At 38.8% G+C, this 22,343-nt stretch overlaps 1 protein-coding gene across 2 annotated transcripts in view; it reads right to left on the reverse strand.

The window, feature by feature from the left end:
* LOC308095009 (NACHT, LRR and PYD domains-containing protein 3-like) overlaps positions 1-22,343 on the reverse strand; it is a 137,375-nt gene that overhangs the window by 86,807 nt on the left and 28,225 nt on the right. Inside the window, exons 10-14 of one of the 2 annotated variants that reach the window (XM_080441915.1) lie at positions 19,250-19,426; positions 16,614-16,790; positions 15,564-15,692; positions 13,953-14,002; positions 2,891-5,759 (exon numbers count right to left, since the gene is read on the reverse strand). The exons of the other annotated variant lie outside the window; for it this stretch is intronic. Of the exons in view, the coding sequence (XP_080298041.1) occupies positions 5,215-5,759; positions 13,953-14,002; positions 15,564-15,692; positions 16,614-16,790; positions 19,250-19,426 (1,078 nt within the window). The 3' untranslated portion in view covers positions 2,891-5,214. Of the gene's footprint in view, positions 1-2,890; positions 5,760-13,952; positions 14,003-15,563; positions 15,693-16,613; positions 16,791-19,249; positions 19,427-22,343 lie in introns of those variants that run through there. 2 annotated transcript variants of the gene reach the window in all.

A 22,343-nucleotide genomic window follows, 5' to 3' on the forward strand; every position in this document is an offset into this window, starting at 1 on the left:
TGTGTGTGTGTGTGTGTGTGTGTGTGTGTTAGGCTCTATATGGACACTTGTGTTACATATAAATATCCTTTGGTAGAACATATTATGGTTTTAGGATTCTATCAACATATTGTCCTTGTGTTAGTTAACCCTTTAAGACCCTCTAATGACTTCTAAATCCTAACAGTTTTATGAAAAAAAACTGTTTCTATATCATTGACGCTCAAAACATTTTCATGTCAAGGACCCCCAAAATGATATGTATTTGGCCGTGGACCCTCATTTCAACATATGTTGTTCCAGGGACCCCCAGAAGCACAGATCGGAGTTAAAAATGATCGCTTGCAAAAAAAAAAAGGGTTTGCACAAAATCCCACGATTTTTAAAAAATAGCCAAGTTCATAGCGCGGCACGAAGTGACGCGCTATGAGCTTGTCGATCTGCTATTTTTGAATAGCCAAAGTAATGTAAAAATAACACCCAGTGTGAAGTGGGCGGTGTGGTCATCACAGTGGTCATCATAGTGATGGAAGCTCACTTCCCAAAAAAAAAATTTTTTGGAAGTGCATAATCCTATTTATAGGTTATTAATGTCATCATGTGTCTCGCTAGCCAATCACAGTGCTGAATAGAGTCAGCCAATAGAGTCAGCCAATCACAGTACAGGAAAGTGGGCCAATCACAGTGCAGGAAACTAATACTAATGAGGTGTCCCAACCCCACTTATAGGGGCGGCTACACCGTCCAAAAATGACACAGATGCTTACCCGGCTTTAATGTGTTGAGGAGTCTGGGCCACGTTCACTGACTAGTTCTCTGTGGACTATGACATTCTGGGAAGATTGTAAAAGACAAATAATGCAAAACAAGAGGCTGAAATACTGTTCTATCTCAGCTCTCATAGACAGTCTGTCTATCTGGAGAAGACAATGTTTCATATCCTTCACTATTACATGTTTTTATCAACATGAACTTATTATTTATGCATAAACATGAATTAACATTATTCCATACTTCTGCTCTGACAACAGTTAATACTGTATTGACTTACTAGAAAGACACAATAAACTAAAACACAATCACCACATTTCTGGTAAAACCCTAAAGACAAGCTTTGTTTTACATCACAGAGCTTATTTTGAACATGTTCTAATACTTCATTTACCTGAACAAACAGGGACAAACTGATGTTGTTCTTTCTCTCTTCCTTGAAGAAAGATGTCACATGACCTCCTAAAACCACCTGATTTGCCCCCTTGTGGCGACATGTGGGATAGGGGTCTTTTCCTAAAATGTAAGTTCCTGCTCATTCCAAGACACACAAAGAAACATGCATAATAAAACACACATGTGACATTTGTGTTTTATTTCACATTAATGTCACATGTTTCTAAAACATAAGCCACACCCTCTGTTCTAGACTCACATCTCCAGTTGCTAAAAGACAGCTTGATGGACGCTCCATTATAGCAGTGGTTCTCAATCTGTTCAGGGTGGGACCCCCCAAAAGTATCCTATTTGTACTGGAGACCCCCCAAAATAATCATCTTTGTACTGGGGACTCCCCAAAATAATCATCTTTGTACTGGGGACCCCCCAAAATAATCATCTTTGAGCTGGGGACCCCCCACCCTGATAAGCTCTTGGAATTGTAGGAATTGAGGCATTACATTTAGTTTAACTCGGTTCCATAGTGAAAATAGCCAATCTACAGTTGTGAGGCGTTGTGAGCTTGTAGATCGGCTATTTTCAAAATTGTTGCCCGTAATATTTGACAATTTGGACAATGTTTAACCATTGTTGGTAGAATAGTTTGTTGATAAATGTTTACGCAGTAATGGTTTTATATCAAACCAAACACCTCAAGGAGAATGGAGATACAACAGTCCTTAACACAGAGCCATGCTTATTGTGGCGACACATTTGACCTAAAAACAGCATCAAAAAGTCATGGATTCTGGACACTTGAACTCTAGCATCCCTATTCTGAGGGGAACATTAGCCCGAAAATAGCAGATCTACAAGCTCACAACGGCTCGCAGCGTTGTGAGCTTGTAGATCTGCTATTTTCAGTAAAAAAAACAAAATGGGGGATTTAAGAGGTTAACTGAAAATGCACATTAACATGAATGCAACACAACACACAATGATAGTGTTGTATAAATCTATGAAATGTAGTGGAGGTTCTCTCTCATACTGTATAAGGAGTTCTTGGCCTGTAAAACACTGAAGACCTTTGTGCTAAACCATTCACACAACAATGTGTGTGTGTGTGTGTGTGTGTGTGTGTGTGTTTGTTTTATACCTTTTGATTCTTGCAAATGGTTTTCTTTATCTTGTTTTATTATGTACTGTAGCACTTTGAGGTTTGTTTCAAATGTAAAGTGCAATACAAATAAAATGTATTATTATGTACACACACGCACGCACACACGCACACACACACACACACACACACACACACACACACACACACACACACACACACACACACACACACACACACACACACACACACACACACACACACACACACACACACACACACACACACACACACACACACACACACAATATCCATCCTCTTCCTCCCTGGTAGGATACTGCAGGTGTAATGCAGGTAATCAGATTACTGCAGGTGTAATGCAGGTAATCAGATTACTGCAGGTGTAATGCAGGTAATCAGATTACTGCAGGTGTAATGCAGGTAATCAGATTACTGCAGGTGTAATGCAGGTAATCAGATTACTGCAGGTGTAATGCAGGTAATCAGCAGTGTTGCCTTTTCATGAAATGGAAAAATAATAACCTTTGTTCCGACGGATCCAACGTAGTTATTATACATGACCAATGAGCTGTGGCCATGTTGTCATGACAACACTATGAATATCAATACACAGGAACAACGACAGACTGTCAAGAATACATTTATTAAACTATTCATACTTCTACACATGATCATACAATAACATGTGAAGAATGAGAATAATATCACATTCATATTCAATGAAAACACAATCATGGAATGAGTGAGGAAACAATGATGTAATAATGAATCAATGAATAAACAATGATTGATTTGAGTTCATTAACACATTTAGTAGATGTTTGAATCCAGAGTGATTGTCCATGCAAGTCCATGCACTCTGAAAATAACCGATCTACAAGCTCACAACGCGTCACAGGCTCGTTGTGAGCTTGTAGATCGGCTATTTTTGGCACCAGCCAAGTATAAATCAGGCATTACGACGTCATCATGGCCCTCAAAAATACATTTTAGTCGACTAAAACTAGACTAAAACTAAAACATTTCAGAATGACTAAAATATGACTATAATTTGCTGTCAAAATGAACACTGCTCACAATGTGTCACTTTGTGATGTAGATCTTAGCTAGTAGATAGCTTGTAGATCTGCTATTTTCACCAAAGAGATCTGGTGTAGAGGTGGGAAAAAGCAGGGGACCAATTACAGAACCCTGGGGGACCCCAGTCAATAAAGTGTATGGGGTTCAAGTGGTTAAAGTATAAAGGTTTATATATACAAGAAACAATATTATTACTGTCATAATTACATGATCAAATATACAGTTTTTCTCGGTTCATGTGTAAAAATATCAAAAATAAAATATTACATAAAATTGGAGTTTGTATCAAAAGAGACACAATATGACACTGATATTTACATCATCATCATCATCAACATCAGTGTTGATGGACAGTATTTATGATACATATTTATAAATGTATGGAGTGGAGGTTTGTTCACTTCTATCTAATCTAATCTAAGATCTAAAGCTCCCTGTGGTGATGACTCATTTTATACCATAGAGTTTGACATTAATATGGATTTGACCAGGGACCCCCATTTGAACATATTTGTGGCAGGGACCCCCATTTGAACACATTTGTGTCAGGGACCCCCATTTAAAAATATTTGTGCCAGGGACCCCCATTTGAACATATCTGTGCCAGGGACCCCCATTTGAACATATTTGTGCCAGGGACCCCCATTTGAACATGTTTGTGTCCAAAAATCTGACTTTAAAAAAAAATAGCAGATCTACAAGCTCACAACATGTCATGATGCGACACGTTGTGAGCTTGTAGATCTGTTACTTTCAAATATAATATAGCCTATACAGAGGTTAACGTGTTTAAACTGATTTAGAGATGACTGGTTCTCAAAGTAGGGTCCAGGGGCCCCCGGGGGTCCTTGAGGGGCTTCCAGGGGGTCCTTAAGGGGGTTCCAGGGGGTCCTTGAGGGGGTTCCAGGGGGTCCTAATCTAAATTATTAAATATACATTAATAGCATCAAACTCAGTGTAACCACTTTATCCATGTATTACTTTGGTATTGGAAAAAAGCAGATCTACAAGCTCATAATGTGTCATAATGTGATGTGTTGTGAGCTTGTAAATCTGCTATTTTAGGAAACATGTTTTATTATTTTATATCATTTGTAACATTTTTAACACAAATTTGTCTTATGGGGGTCAGGGGGCAAAGGTCAAAATCTACAGGAGCTTTAATGTGTGACTGTCACTGTGCTCCTTATTACATCATCATGATGATGTCACCGTGATGTCATGATGAGTCACTCATGCCCAAATATGGAGTCCATGACGTCAGACTCAGCTAGTCTCAAAGCAATCTGGGAACCCATCGCCAAATGAAAAGGAAAAACAGCGCCCTCTGCTGTTTTTACTATCTCAGTTGGCTCTGGGAGGAAGTCGACGTAGCACACGTGCGCAAGGAAACCGGGGTTTTGGTCTGCCTTCAGCATTTCACTTCCGGTGGTGCGACTATGTTTTCCTTCCCACTAACAATATTTCTACACAGAACTTCTTCCAGAGAACATGGATCGTTTTGGTTATAAGCCCACTTGTTTCTATGATGAAAGAGCAAGTTAAAATGTGAATATCTTTCCGTGGTTTTGTCTGCTCCGAGGACGCTATTGTTAAATTAGTTTCGGTTTGTTTCGAGTGGGGAAGGATCGGCGGACACGTAAATCCCGCCCACTACATTTGATTGCTGATCTGAAGGCACGACCACTTGTAGGCCAGTGCGTACGCGATATGACGAACCCCGCCGACAGATTCAAACGCAGAGCAGAATCTGTTCTTGAGAGATTAGTCTCAAAGTATCCTGGCAACAGTGGTAACCATGACAACCTGCACTCACTCAAACATGTTGAGTAACCATGGTGACCTGATGTCATCCTCACATAGAGACTCTATCTCTGCTCACACAGACACACTGAGGAGGAGGGGTTTAACCAGAACCCAGCATAGAGAGGTTCAGAGAATGTGTTCTGGAAGGTGTACAGGTGTATCAGTGAGTCAGAGGACCCTTTATAAAAGGACAGAGTCCCAACAGACCAGTCCAGATGCACTGCTACTCTGTTGGAGCCAGAGGAACTGACAGGGAGGAGAGTGTCCTTACTATTATGTCTGACAGTGTAACGGTTACCATGACGACCATCACTACAGTCCAGACTCCAGGACTTGTCATTGTATCCAAGCCCACAGTCAACACCACTATCTTTCCTGCTGATCCCTATGTAAGTCACTGCTATAGAAACCAATCCACTCCACTCTACCTCCCAGTAACAGCGTCCAGTCAGACCCTCTGTACACAAAACCTGCCAGTCTCCATCAAACCTGTCAGGATGTTCAGGATATGATTGATCCTTATATCCCCGTGTCACCTTTCTGTTGTTCTCAGACAGAGAGAGGAGTCTGTGTGCTGTGTTTGTGTCCAGTGTGAGAGGATGGAAATCTGATGAGAAAAACAACACAGTAAACATTAAATACTTGACTGACTGACTGACTGACTGACTGACTGCTGACTATGAGATTCAATTCAAAAAGGTCTCGGAGGTAGTTTGTGGTATTACCTGTGTAGGCCCCATGAAGAGAAGATGCATTCGCCATCTATTTTGAATAAGGGGTGTCATGTTTTGCAATTAATTAAACTTACATAGACTATTTCTTTTATTAAGGTTTTGTGATTTCTACTTAAAATAAAGTATAGTTTTGGACCATGACGGAGGCGCGCCGACTCAGCAGACCTTGAGGCCAAGGAGTCGCGCCGCCCGCGACGACCGGCCGATGGTCTGCTAGTCGACTAAGCGCCGTCCGAGTTATGTACCGATAGGCACAGAATCGTAAATAATATTGGTGGGGGCTGCGTTTGCCCCACTGACTGTGTAATTAAACTTACATAGACTATTTCTGTTTTTAAGGGTTTGTGATTTCTATTTGACTGTGCAGGGCAGAGGCGTCAAATCTCTGAGTTATGGTAACCGCATACCCTCGGATTTAAAATCATTTCCACTATTTCTTAATTCCATTTAAAGATGTGTTTACACTATATTTTATAACTAAGGGATAGGTGCTAAAAGGTTACAGGCTTGGAACCCAGTTAGCATATCCACAGTTCTGATGTTCACACCTCCATTTTGGAAGACAATGAGCTCCCTGTTGATGGCCCAATTGCTGATGGCTCTTGGTATCGATGTGTCTTCATTAATATTCTCACTAACTCAACAATGAGATCTCCCACTCAACTCTGTGGTTTGATGTAGGTGATCAACTCCATTGTTTAGTTTAGTGAGAATGTATGAAGGGTTTCAGTTCTGTTGGGCAGTTTAAAAGTTTAAACCCCCTGGATATTTTGTGCTAAGTCTTGCAATCCATTATTTTTCATGGAATCTTCTCTGTCCAATTGTCCAGCGGTCATTGTATTCCAGACCGTATACCTTTATAGCCTCAATTCCATGTGTCATAAAGTGTTGAACAATTAACAAATGGGTATCCTTTTCATTATTAATGGTATATTTATGTTGGCTTATTCTAATTGCTATGGAGCTGCTCGTCTCTCCTACATACTGTAATCCACACACTTGGCAAGTAATCAGATAAACACAATTTCTGGTGTTGTATGTGATGTTCTGTCTTAGGCTAATTATATTTTTGTTTGTCCTGTTTTTAACAGTTTGTTTCGGGCTAAAGTAGTTAGGCCTTGTCCTTGTTATCTGGTTCCGTGGTTTCAATTTGCTGTGGACCAAGTAGTCTTTTAGGTTTTTGTTTTTCCTGTAGGCCGAAATTATGTTAAAATTCTGTAAGAGGTCCCCTCCCCTGTTTTCAAAATTTCTTTTGATGGCTCTGTTTGCCAATAAACTTTGGCTGGAAAATGTGGTTACTAATGCTAGTGTGGGTTTCTCATTTCTTATTTTCACTTCCTGGAACGTGTTGTATGCTTTCCTGAGAAATGTTCTTGTATATCCACGTTTCCTTAATGCTGTGAACAGAGTCTTGTAAGCATTTTCAAAGTCTGCTGCTTGTGTGCAGATTCTCTTGAATCGTAGAAGTTGTGACTTGACTATTCCTGCGAAACAATGGGTTGGGTGGAAGGAAGTTTTGTGGAGCAATGCATGTGTATCAGTCTCCTTAAAAAATACCCTTAAATCCAGTTTGCCGGTGGTATTGAAGTCTTTCCCTTTGAAGACCGTAACATCCAAGAAGTCAATTTGTTTTTGTTAGTGACATATTTCACTGTTATTGAGGCATGATGTGTGTTTAAGACTTGTATAAATTGCTCAAATTCCTCTGTGGAGTGTTCAAATACTCCAAAAACATCATCTAGAAACCTAAAATAATGTGTGGGTTTGAATCTGCACTTTTTGAGTGCTGTTTCTTCCCACAAAGCTAAATAAATGTTTGCATAAGATGGTGCAAATTTCTTTCACATGGCTGTTCCAATGATCTGAAGGAAAGTTCTCCCATCAAATGTGAAATCGTTTTTGGTCAAATTTAATTCTAGCAATTTCAATAGTTCTGCGTCTGGTCTTTGTCTGTCAGGATACTTTTTAAAGATATCTCTGATTGCCTTCAACCCTGCTACTGTGTTTATATTGGTGTACAAACTGTCAACATCTATTGAGGACAAAACGGCACCCTGAGGCACTGTGATGTTTTTTATTTTGTCAATAAAGTCATATGTATCCTATATATAGCTTGGATGTTTTACAGATAGTGGGTTTAAGTAGAATTCAATAAATTCTGCTGTGGCATATGTTTCTGAGTTACAATCCGATTCGATTGGGCGAGCAGGTGGAATTTCATAAGGAAAAGTCCAGGTACTCGGGTCCTTGTGGATTTTGGGTAAAAGATATAGAATTCTGGCTCTTGGGGAATTTTCGCCCCGTAGGTATTTCTCTTGTTATTGGTCTATAAACTTTTTCTCTCTTAATTCGGTGATGATTTCCCCCACTTCTATTGCTGTTTGTTCAAAAATGGGTGCCTCCAATTCCACATAGTGATTTGAGTTATTCAACTGTCTTAAACCCATACTGCACTGATGAGAAAAACAACACAGTAAACATTAAATACTTGACTGACTGACTGACTGACTGACTGACTGACTCACTCACACACTCACACACACTCTCTCACACACACACACACACACACACACACACCTAAGATATGAGATCAAGTTCTTTGCACTCAAAATAATTAAAAAGTATCGTCGCTGTCGGCTGGAAACCTTGTATGTCCAAAACATTTAATTTATTTTCGTAATATCATTTTAAAAACATTAAAATAGTGAAAATAGACGATCTACAAGCTCACAACGTGTCAGAGATACAAGGTTTCTGCCCGACGACAACACAGTAAAATGTGAGTCAGAATGTCTTAAAGCCTCCAGGTGAGAAGTGACTTTCTGTGAGAAAATGTTTTTCAAATGTATAAATTGTATAAAAATCATTTGAAAATAGCAGATCTACAAGTTCACAATGCGTTGCATGGAGACACATTGTGAGCTTATAGATCGACTATTTTCAAATGGACAAAATGTATATAGGGCTGTTAATGTAGTTAATATGTTTTGTAAGAATAATCAAAATCCTCCAAGTAACTAGAAAATAAAGTTTTCAAATAATTGTAGTGGAGTAAAAGTACAATATGCCTTTGAAATGTAGTGGAGTAGAAATAAAAGTACTGCAAAAAGGAAATACTCCAGTAAAGAAAAAATACCTCAAAATGTTATTTAAGTACAGTACTTGAGTAAATGTACTTAGTTACTTTACACCTCTGAAAATACACACATCTGTTACATCAACGGTTCCTAAAATTTTAAGGCTGCGACCCCCCAAAATAATCATATTTGAACTGGGGACCCCCAAAATAAAAATAATTGAACTGGGGACCCCCCAAAATAATCATATTTGAACTGGGGACCCCCAAAATAAAAATACTTGAACTGGGGACCCCTCAAAATAATCATATTTGAACTGGGGACCCCCCCAAAATAATCATATTTGAACTGGGGACCCCCAAAATAATCATACTTGAACTGGGGACCCCTAAAAAAATCATATTTGAACTGGGGACCCCCTAAAATAATCATATTTGAACTGGGGACCCCCCAAAATAATCATACTTGAACTGGGGACCCCCAAAATAATCATATTTGAACTGGGGACCCCCCACTCTGACAAGCACTTGTCAGGGTGGGGTAGTTGTAGGAGTTGAGGCATTACTTTTAGTTTGACTCGGTTCCACAAATAAATATTGTGAAAATAGCCGATCTACAAGGCGTTGTGAGCTTGTAGATATATTTTATAGTATATTTATAGCCGATCTACCACTTATAGATCGGCTATTTTGTAGATCGGCTATTTTCACAATATTTGCCTCTTTTTTTTGCGTAATATTTGACAATTTGGCCAATTTGGTATTAAAAAGGTCTTAAAAGTCCTTAAATTGTAACATTATAAATGTGCAGATACCCTGTATACACTTATACTGTATGTTGGTTTGTTTACTGATGAGTGAGAAAACAATGTTACACATTAAGATAATCATCTGGGGACCCCCCACAATAATTTGGGGACCCCCCTGGGTCCCAGTTTGGAAACCACTGTGTTACATAAAAAACATTCAGCATCTATAAGTTAGCAACACCTCACGCCATGTGTGAAGCGTTGCTAACTTGTAGATCGGCTATTTTTGTTATTTTTGAAATATGGAGGAATTACAAGCTGATTTACAAGCTCACAACGTGTCACGATGCAAGGCGTTGTGAGCTTGTAGATCTCCTATTTATTATGTTTTTCTGTACAGTTTCTGTACTGTACAGTTTTTCTGTACTGCAGTATTTACATCTACAAGCCGATCTACAAGCTCACAATCTGTCACAATGCAACTTGTTGGTAATTGATAGATCGGATAGTTTTGTATTAGAAAAATTGCCGATCTACTAGCTCACAACGATTGCATATCGGCGATATGTATCGGCAATTTAATTAATTCATGAATTAAAAATTACACAATATGAGGTGTAGATTAGCTATTTTTTAACTATGAATCATCTTCAAGCTCACAACGCGTTATAATGTGACACGTTGTGTGCTTCTGGTATTTTTCAAATATAGCCGAAATACAAATTCAGAAACCGTCACAATGTTACCCATTTTGAGCTTGTAGATCGGCTATTTTACCTTATTTTCTAATATAGCCGATCTAAAAGCTCACAACACATCATGATGTGACTTATGGTGAGCTTGTAGATAGGCTATTTTTATTTATATCAATTATTGATAATCTACAATCCAATCTGCAAGCTCACAACCTGTCACAATGTGACCAGTTGTGAGCTTGTAGATCCACTGTTTTAGAAAAAGTAAAAGTCCATATAAAAGTTCATCACACGTTAAACAACATATTGTGAGTTTATGTTTGAAATACAACTGATCTACAAGCTCACAACCTGTCACAGTGTAACTCATGAGTTTGTAGATCTGCTACTTTTGAGTTTTAAACAAAGCCAAACTATACAAGCTCACAACGTGTCGCAATGTGATCCTTGTGAGCTTGTAGATCGGCTATCTTTGTTATGTTTGATATATTGAGGTCTGAGGAAGATCCAGCAGGCTTTAAACATCACATTCATGATGGTAATAAACCATTTAACTTATGGATCATAATTATTCCAGTGCAGAGGTCTGCTCTGCATCTGGCTTTTTAAATTACTTTGGATGAGCGTGATCTTCTACTTGTTGATGTTTGAAATAACTCACTACCTGTCACATTGCAACATGGTGTGAGCTTGTAGATCGGCTGTTTTTTAAATATAGCCAAAACTCATAGCGCATCATAATGCGAGGCTTTGCAAGCTTGTAGATCTGCTATTTCTTGTAATATAGCCGATGTAAAGGCTCACAACGCAACATGATGTGAGCTTGTAGATCGTCTCACAAGTTGTTGATCAGCAATTTGTATTTATTTGTAATAGTCTATCTAAAAGCTCACCACACGTCATGATCAGGGTTTCCGTTAGCCGGTATTTACCAATTAAATGTAATATTTAATTGGCCGTTCATTATAAAGATCACAGGCTACCGTGGCCGATTGGAAAAATGCTGTTATTAGACTATTTTATGTCTGTCTGTCTGCAATGGATAAAGTGGTGAAAGTTGGTGACACACATACATTGCAGGCAAGTAATGAACCTTCCTTGTACCATCATTCATGATGACATAATTAACATTAACAAAACAAAACAAAAGCTGTAGGTTTACACTATACCACTACACTATACTTTATATTATCTTAACATTCTTATATTATACCATTATATACGGCATACACATTATTGTTGTACTATATTATATTACCATATACTATCCTACACTATTATATTTGCTACTATTGTTATTGTTACTACTTGTATCTCTTTCTGTCTCTCCTCTGTCTCTCCCTCTCTCTCTCTTCTTTCCCCCGACACGGTCGAGGCAGAAGGCCGCCACCCTAGAGCCTAGAGTCTGCCTGACGTTTCTTCCAGTTAAGCCTTGTCTTGAGACAACTTGATTTGACACTTTAATAAAATTGAATTGAATTGAATTGAATTGAATTGAATAGGTTTTGCATATTAAGGTTGAATGAGATGTAGGGCCCAAAACATATATTAATGTGTTTATACTGTGTGACGTAGTCACGCAAGCTGTTCATAACGCCCACTTTATTCAGTTATTTTTTGGAAAGCGACACCTCTGCATGATAGAGTAGATAGATATTACTAGCCCACTTCATTCTTTGGCCGGTAAAATATAATCCTGTCGGTCAAGGTGGCCGGCCCAAAAAAGTGCCTTGTGGAAACCCTGGTCATGATGCAATGTATTGTGAGTTCGTAGATTGGCTCTTTTTATGTTTGAAATACAGCTGATCTACAAGCTTACAACCTGTCTCAATGTGAATCGTTGTGAATTGTTAGATAGGCAAATTTTGTTTCAAATATAGCTGAACTACAAGCTCACAATGTGTCGAAATGTGACATGTGAGCTTGTAGATCGGCTTTATTCTAAATATTGCAGATCTACAAGCACACAATGTGAGGCATTGTGAGGCGTTGTGAGGCATTGGGTTTCATTCACTAAGCTCAGGTCCTCACATATTTTGTACTTATGTGCATATACGTGACTTCCCACGTTCAGTATTCATTCATCTTTTATTGACCGTGAATGTGGGCGGACACTCAAACTCACGTCTGCTCAGGAACAGACTTATATGCCTTAAACCATTCGTATATGTTATTAGAATGCCTTATTCTTCATGAAAAATCTATGTCAATAGTGCCAAACCTCAAATGATGTTTTATGTGCCCAAAATGTGTCAACACATTAAAAAAACATATGTCAAAGATCTAATGCTTGGATGCATATGGTAGACATGCAAATTCAACCGAGTATTTATTTTCAGTTGACACATTTAGAGCTGAATTATTAGGTCCTTTTGGATGTTTTCCATTCCTGCAAATGTGGCCACAGTTTCACATATTGGACTTTCATGCCAACAACATATGTTGCGCTATTAATTTATAATATTGACCACATCACATCATGTTATGTCTTATCATCTGATGAGGATACAGTATGGATGAAATCCATAATATCCATTCACCATTCTGACGTAGGACAGGATATGTTGTTAATCCTAAGGACAGGTTTATCCTCAATAATCAATAAAGCGTGATCTGGTCCATAATCGGATCTCGGTGTTCCTGGATTCCAGCGTCAAAATGTTACCTCAGTCAAATGTGAGCATTATTTAATAGAAAAGGCTTCTATAATATCCTTTCCACGTTTTATTAACCTATTATTTGGTGGTGGGGTTAAACTTTATAACTTCTTATTCTCATTATGAGAGCAATACTTTATTAACGTTCAGCTGATCCATCGTGCGATCGAGGGACTCACTTCCAGACAGAACAGATGTACAAGTTGGCAATGCGGTGCGACTTGACGCGTTGTAATTTGGCAGATCTGTTTTTTTTTCTTCACGTGGGTTATTTCTGGTTGCCTTTTATGGTGTTAAATGGGGCGTGGAACAATACAAAGGATCTACACGGGAGCACACTAGTGACTTTAGAACACAAATGAGATACACCTGTGATACGCACAAATCAGGGCTCTGAACCCTCTTTCATGAATCACACGTCAGAATTGACTTATCCCAATATACATATGTTATTTATGACCAGGATATACACCTTATTTATGACCAGGATATACATGTTATTTATGACCAGGATATACACCTTATTTATGACCAGGATATACACCTTATTTATGACCAGGATATACACCTTATTTATGACCAGGATATACACCTTATTTATGACCAGGTTAGTGAATGAGGCCCATTGTTTCTGTCAACCCAAATGACAACTTTTGTTTTATTCAAAATAAATAAAAATATTCATGTTGCTATATACATAGAAACATGTAAAATGACACAGATGCTTTCCCGGTTTTAAAGGTATAACAACGTATAGGCTTTCCAGGTCTTAATGGGTTAAGCTCTACTGAAGAGTTTTCAGGACAGTATGTGGGGAGGGGGCAACCCACTATAAAACAGTGTATAAAATGTTAATGTGTGATATTGACACAGACAGACAGATACTCACATTTTGTAATGAGTTGAGGTTTAAGACAATCTTCTCCTCCATGTTTCACTCTGTAGGAAATAGAACAACAATGCATCAATGTCTAACTGTCTAACACAACGTCTCCACTACCTGACACTACAGTGTTTCTCCTATCATTATCTTGGCCCTGCAGCCCATCCAGACATACTCACTGCTGCCCAGTTTGGATCTCATCACCTCCTCAGACTCCACCTTAACCCCTAACACTCCACTCTCCTTTATCCCTTCTTAATGCAAGTTTACTATGCAGATATATCTTGTTCTTAATGCAAGTTTACTATGCAGATATGTCTTGTTCTTAATGCAAGTTTACTATGCAGATATATCTTGTTCTTAATGCAAGTTTACTATACAGATATATCTTGTTCTTAATGCAAGTTTACTATGCAGATATATCTTGTTCTTAATGCAAGTTTACTATGCAGATATATCTTGTTCTTAATGCAAGTTTACTATGCAGATATATATTAACATTGACTGCATTTTTGCAGTTTCATGCCAGGGTTTTTACATTGAAAAGAAAAAAGTACTCAGGAGCTGAGATACAGAATTTTTAAGTTTTAAGTTAACAAGGAAGTGGATAGGAGTCTAGATCTTCGAAAAATCATATCTCCTTGGTCTTTGGGTCAAATTTAAAAAAAAAATATATATATATATTATTATTTTTTTATTATTTTTTTTTTTTCTTAAAAACGAGTTAACTCGATCTTGGCAATCAAGTGATGGATTTTAAAAACGAGTAAAAACGAGTTAACTCGTTCTTGGTAATCAATTTGTTAATGCAAGTTTACTATGGAGATATATCTTGTTCTTAATATCTTGGATATGTCTTGTTATTTCTCAACCACTAATGTACAGAATGTTATTTAGATAGCATGTTGTTTAGACATCTGAAAATATCCTGATAGATGCTGTGTTGACTCTGGACTTGATAAAACACAGTGGACCAACACCAGATGACATGATGGCACCCAAAATCATCACTGACAGTGAAAACTTCACACTGGAGTCAACACAGCATCTACCAGGAGATTTTAGAGGACTATGCAGAGTGAATAAATTAACATACTTTTCAGATGGTCCACATTTCTGTATAATATATCCTTTTTTTATGCGCAATGAATCTAGAATATATGAAAGTTTCACTTTTTGAATTATATTACGGAAGAAAATTAACTTTTTGAAAAGGATCTGTATATATATAACCTTATTTGCTTGTTGGTTAAAGTATTAACTAAATATGCATACATATTTGCATCTATTTATGACTTTGTGTAAGGATAAGGATAATTCCTTTTAACAGGACGTTCATGAAAGTCCTTGCGGGCTTGTTTCCAATGAGGGCCTGTGAGCAATTAGGGGTTAAGAGTCTTGCTCAGGGACAAATTTCATTTCATCGACACATATGCTGGCGTGGCCTGGAATCGTACCTGGGGCAACCAGGGCCTCTGGCTCCCTAGGCGGGCTCACTAACCACTCAGCTATGGCCGCCCCCGTGTCAGAGTGAATACATTGTTAAGAGACACACATGAGGGAAACACTGTACATTCACTGTACTATCCAACATGGACACAGTCCAAGTCTACTCACATGCAGTTCTCCAGAACTGAATCATTCACCATGTTGAGGCTCAGGTCCAACTCTCTTAGGGAGGGATGAGAGTTTACAGCTGAGGCCAGAACTTCACAGCATCTCTCTGTCAAGTAGCAGTGAGTCAGTCTGAATGAAGAATGAAACACCAGATAAAAAAATAATAATAAATAAAACACGTTACAATATACATTATTCCTGGATTGAGAACCTGGACCTGGCCGTGATGGACTGTCAGGATTTTGGACTAGTGACCCAAGAGGTGGAAAGGAAAAAAAGAAAGAAAGAAAGAAAACATACAAAAATACAACAAGAATACAAGAAAGAAAATAAAGACAGATTCTTAAGATAAAGTTCAGCTCACTTGTCCCACTATAATTAAGGCATTTGTAGATTTTAATACAAGGCTGTTACTACCATCAAACACTCATTGCAAGATCATCTGCAAATTGCTACAAATGAACAAGGCTATCCTAATGTTTCTCACAAATGTAATTTTAAATGTTGAGGATGTTCCTGCTCTCTGTGTCTCATAGGTCTTTGTCAGGTCTTGCTTGAGTTATTTGATCCTTTTTAAACTTTAGACCAAATAATAAACTATATCAATGAGAAGTTCATCAACCCTAAATGTTTTCTCCATCACAATGGTGAGTATTAGCAATTCAGATCTACAGAGTTCAGAAAGATGTTTCATAGGAAGGATAAAAAAGACCACATGCTCATAGGGAGGACATCGAGATCACCTTTGTACCTGCACAACTTTTTAAGGGTGGTCATCTAGTGAAATCCCTATTACTGCAATGGACGCTTGCAGCCATTAATATCAATATAAATAATCAAAACTAGAAGATGATGAAGATCTGACGAAATACATCCAACAATGATAGTGTAATTTTGTATCTCAGCATGGAAGGACATGGAGGTAGGCTTGGGTTCCCATGATATCAATCTTATTAATACATTCTCACCACAACATTCATATTATATTCACATAATACAGTACATAATAACAAATAATTTATCAAAATAAATAGGGTGAATTAATCTTACTTTAGAATCTCCAGTCTACAGTGAACACTCTTCAGTCCAGCTAAGAGCAGATCCAGTAGTCCTGAGTCGTGCAGGTTGTTTTCGCTGAGGTCCAATTCTCTCAAATGAGAAGGATTAGAGCTGAGAGCTGAAGCCACAACTTCAACCTCTGTCTGTCTGAGGTTACAGCCAACAAGTCTGTAAATACAGATTAAATAAGAGACTATCAAAACAAATTATACCTAGTTCACTGTCATGGAAGTTAACTAAGAGATCTCCTACTGTATCTAGTTATACAGACATAAACAGTTTAAGTATGATCAGAGAACAGGGAAGTGAACAACGGATGAAAAGTTAATGTAATGTAAGTAAATCTGAGAAACCAAGCTCACTGTTTAAAAAGCCATCCTCTGTACACCCCTTCACTAATGGTATGGTCCATTTCTCACATGGTATGGTCTGTTTTCATGGTAGAATAACTCATAAAGAGGACACATATGAATAGTTTGAGGACTTGAGTTCTCCTGTTGTTCTGTGTGTACTAAGGTTGGGCGGTTGGGTTCAAATATAGCCAAATTAATGTAAATCACAATACAAAGCGTGCGTGAAATGTTAATCAATTTGGGCCATTCTAATAATAATTGATGATGATGATGATGAAGGCACGCTCTTGTTGCGCTTATTTCCGACGAGTCTAGGCTACAAAACTCAGCCCCCTCCCCGGTAGGTAGGTAGGTAGGTAGGTAGGTAGGCTACTGAATGGAGCGGAGGGAAAATTGGGCTTTGCCTAGGGCCCATTCTGAACCCTGAGTGTCAGTGGAATAAGATGTTCAGAAACCATATTGGAATTTGTATATTCATTTTCTTTCTGAGATACTTTTATATCCAGCGCAAGTTGAGCCGGTCTGAACAAAGCACACTACTGACTGACCAGCTCCCCTTAAAGTTTAAACCATAACATGACTCTTAGTATGGATCTTCAGCCAAATAATTGTGATTGAAAACGTAGGCCTGCATTCTCCATGTTCTCACCTCAAAGTAAACACTAGATTATTGATTTAAAAAAACGTATCACAGAGGCAGCGGGCAGCAGCCCACGAGGTAACATGGGCGATTCACATCCAGGTGTTTATATTGGATGTGATTTCTCCATCACAACGCTTTCCCATCAAACAAAGTCATCCAAACTTTGATCTTTTTGCAAACCGACAGTGTGTGTCTGTAGCTTGAGTAGCTAGATTCACTCACTGCACTGGGAAGTGAACGATGCCAGCTGCAGGTGACCAGCACTGTGCAGATCAGAGGGACAGGCCCCGATAATCACCCTTGCCTTAGAAATACTTAACTGGCATTTAATGATATAAATGTGTTCACATATCAGTGCAACCAGCACCACAAACAGCTACGTGACCAAGTTTAACCCCTTAATGAAGAGACTAGAGTGTTTACTTTGAGATGAGAGCTTTTCGGACAGGCGCTAACCTCTCTCTCTCTCCCTCTCTATGTCTCTCTACGGCTTTGAGAGACAGGGAGAGAGAGAGAGACGGAGAGCGACAAAGACAAACAGAGTGAATAATCTACATTTCAAGTTGTACAATTGGATTATTAGCGGATGATAACAACTGGCATTAATATTTAAGGAATTAATAATCAGACATTGAAGATTACAGAGAGAGTTTGAATGACAGAATGACGTGGTATAAGACCACCAGGTATCAGTGCACATGTTATAAAGCATTTTAACCGTCCGACCAGCGCATTCCCAGTGGGTGCTCACTGTCTCCCGTGGGTGCCCGAGCCCTAGGTGATTGGCCCCTGCTTATTTTGCTTGTTAAAAGCATCATTTTATTAAGACATTACAGCAATATGGGAAAATATATACCTCAATTACACATATATTAAATACAATAACCAAATATTATTTTGAAAACGATTAGTAGGGGCAGCCACTTTTACTTCTAACAGAGTATTTCTACATTGCAGTATTGATACTTTTACTTACGTAAGTAAAACATTTGAGTACTTTTTACACCACTGTAAAAGAATATCCTATGGAAGTGATATGTTTTACTATTCTTTGTTGTCTAAACACGTTTTGGTCAGTGAGAGAGTGAGACAGGTGCATGTCAGTGAGAGAGTGAGACAGGTGCATGTCAGTGAGAGAGTGAGACAGGTTAATGGCAGTGAGAGAGTGAGACAGGTGCATGTCAGTGAGAGAGTGAGACAGGTGCTTGGCAGTGAGAGTGTGAGACAGGTGCATGTCAGTGAGAGAGTGAGACAGGTGCATGGCAGTGAGAGAGTGAGACAGGTTTATGGCAGTGAGAGAGTGAGACAGGTGCATGGCAGTGAGAGAGTGAGACAGGTGCATGGCAGTGAGAGAGTGAGACAGGTGCATTGCAGTGAGAGAGTGAGACAGGTGCATGGCAGTGAGAGAGTGAGACAGGTGCATGGCTGAGATGATGAAGATCTGACGAAATACATCCAACAATGATAGTGTAATTTTGTATCTCAGCATGGAAGGACATGGAGGTAGGCTTGGGTTCCCATGATATCAATCTTATTAATACATTCTCACCACAACATTCATATTATATTCACATAATACAGTACATAATAACAAATAATTTATCAAAATAAATAGGGTGAATTAATCTTACTTTAGAATCTCCAGTCTACAGTGAACACTCTTCAGTCCAGCTAAGAGCAGATCCAGTAGTCCTGAGTCGTGCAGGTTGTTTTCGCTGAGGTCCAATTCTCTCAAATGAGAAGGATTAGAGCTGAGAGCTGAAGCCACAACTTCAACCTCTGTCTGTCTGAGGTTACAGCCAACAAGTCTGTAAATACAGATTAAATAAGAGACTATCAAAACAAATTATACCTAGTTCACTGTCATGGAAGTTAACTAAGAGATCTCCTACTGTATCTAGTTATACAGACATAAACAGTTTAAGTATGATCAGAGAACAGGGAAGTGAACAACGGATGAAAAGTTAATGTAATGTAAGTAAATCTGAGAAACCAAGCTCACTGTTTAAAAAGCCATCCTCTGTACACCCCTTCACTAATGGTATGGTCCATTTCTCACATGGTATGGTCTGTTTTCATGGTAGAATAACTCATAAAGAGGACACATATGAATAGTTTGAGGACTTGAGTTCTCCTGTTGTTCTGTGTGTACTAAGGTTGGGCGGTTGGGTTCAAATATAGCCAAATTAATGTAAATCACAATACAAAGCGTGCGTGAAATGTTAATCAATTTGGGCCATTCTAATAATAATTGATGATGATGATGATGAAGGCACGCTCTTGTTGCGCTTATTTCCGACGAGTCTAGGCTACAAAACTCAGCCCCCTCCCCGGTAGGTAGGTAGGTAGGTAGGTAGGTAGGCTACTGAATGGAGCGGAGGGAAAATTGGGCTTTGCCTAGGGCCCATTCTGAACCCTGAGTGTCAGTGGAATAAGATGTTCAGAAACCATATTGGAATTTGTATATTCATTTTCTTTCTGAGATACTTTTATATCCAGCGCAAGTTGAGCCGGTCTGAACAAAGCACACTACTGACTGACCAGCTCCCCTTAAAGTTTAAACCATAACATGACTCTTAGTATGGATCTTCAGCCAAATAATTGTGATTGAAAACGTAGGCCTGCATTCTCCATGTTCTCACCTCAAAGTAAACACTAGATTATTGATTTAAAAAAACGTATCACAGAGGCAGCGGGCAGCAGCCCACGAGGTAACATGGGCGATTCACATCCAGGTGTTTATATTGGATGTGATTTCTCCATCACAACGCTTTCCCATCAAACAAAGTCATCCAAACTTTGATCTTTTTGCAAACCGACAGTGTGTGTCTGTAGCTTGAGTAGCTAGATTCACTCACTGCACTGGGAAGTGAACGATGCCAGCTGCAGGTGACCAGCACTGTGCAGATCAGAGGGACAGGCCCCGATAATCACCCTTGCCTTAGAAATACTTAACTGGCATTTAATGATATAAATGTGTTCACATATCAGTGCAACCAGCACCACAAACAGCTACGTGACCAAGTTTAACCCCTTAATGAAGAGACTAGAGTGTTTACTTTGAGATGAGAGCTTTTCGGACAGGCGCTAACCTCTCTCTCTCTCCCTCTCTATGTCTCTCTACGGCTTTGAGAGACAGGGAGAGAGAGAGAGACGGAGAGCGACAAAGACAAACAGAGTGAATAATCTACATTTCAAGTTGTACAATTGGATTATTAGCGGATGATAACAACTGGCATTAATATTTAAGGAATTAATAATCAGACATTGAAGATTACAGAGAGAGTTTGAATGACAGAATGACGTGGTATAAGACCACCAGGTATCAGTGCACATGTTATAAAGCATTTTAACCGTCCGACCAGCGCATTCCCAGTGGGTGCTCACTGTCTCCCGTGGGTGCCCGAGCCCTAGGTGATTGGCCCCTGCTTATTTTGCTTGTTAAAAGCATCATTTTATTAAGACATTACAGCAATATGGGAAAATATATACCTCAATTACACATATATTAAATACAATAACCAAATATTATTTTGAAAACGATTAGTAGGGGCAGCCACTTTTACTTCTAACAGAGTATTTCTACATTGCAGTATTGATACTTTTACTTACGTAAGTAAAACATTTGAGTACTTTTTACACCACTGTAAAAGAATATCCTATGGAAGTGATATGTTTTACTATTCTTTGTTGTCTAAACACGTTTTGGTCAGTGAGAGAGTGAGACAGGTGCATGTCAGTGAGAGAGTGAGACAGGTGCATGTCAGTGAGAGAGTGAGACAGGTTAATGGCAGTGAGAGAGTGAGACAGGTGCATGTCAGTGAGAGAGTGAGACAGGTGCTTGGCAGTGAGAGTGTGAGACAGGTGCATGTCAGTGAGAGAGTGAGACAGGTGCATGGCAGTGAGAGAGTGAGACAGGTTTATGGCAGTGAGAGAGTGAGACAGGTGCATGGCAGTGAGAGAGTGAGACAGGTGCATGGCAGTGAGAGAGTGAGACAGGTGCATTGCAGTGAGAGAGTGAGACAGGTGCATGGCAGTGAGAGAGTGAGACAGGTGCATGGCAGTGACAGAGTGAGACAGGTGCATGTCAGCAGAAATACATGTCGTCTCATCTTGGTTTGTTCATTGACAGCGTTCAGTCACGTTACTATAGTAACCCGACAAAGCACGTGTTGCAGCTCAATGGAAACTCTGTCATACGACGGGGTCGTGCACCAAAAATGATGGCTGATAGGAATATTTTGGCATATCGCCCGAGCTTAATGTGAACCATGTTCTTTGTTCCCTGTCGGTGTGTGCATATCAAAGTATTCACAGAATGGATATACAGTTTAATATTAGATATTACATGGTTGTATTGATTCTGTACAATGTGTGCAGTGTCATCCCTAGTGGTTGTCTTCCTAGCCAACTTAATCTATAACAAGCATGGATCTTAATGCCTCAAGTTTTATATAATATCATATCATTCTTAACTTCAATTAGCCAAATATTGGATTATTGGCTCAAGAATGTCACAAAAACTAAAAAACTAAAATCTCCATGAATTCAAGGTTTAATTTATTGGAATAAAATATTTTTTTGGGGTGAACTATTCCTTTAATGGAAGACAAAACTACATTAGTATACTCAGCATACTGTAGGTGAAGTGCACACATGTAAACATGAAGGTAACCAACATTAATTCCAAACTAATATTTAATCATCAAAAACCAACAATATCAC

This window comes from Gymnoscopelus braueri (assembly GCF_963280865.1).
Source record: "Gymnoscopelus braueri genome assembly, chromosome: 11".
In the NCBI taxonomy this organism is placed as follows: domain Eukaryota; kingdom Metazoa; phylum Chordata; class Actinopteri; order Myctophiformes; family Myctophidae; genus Gymnoscopelus; species Gymnoscopelus braueri.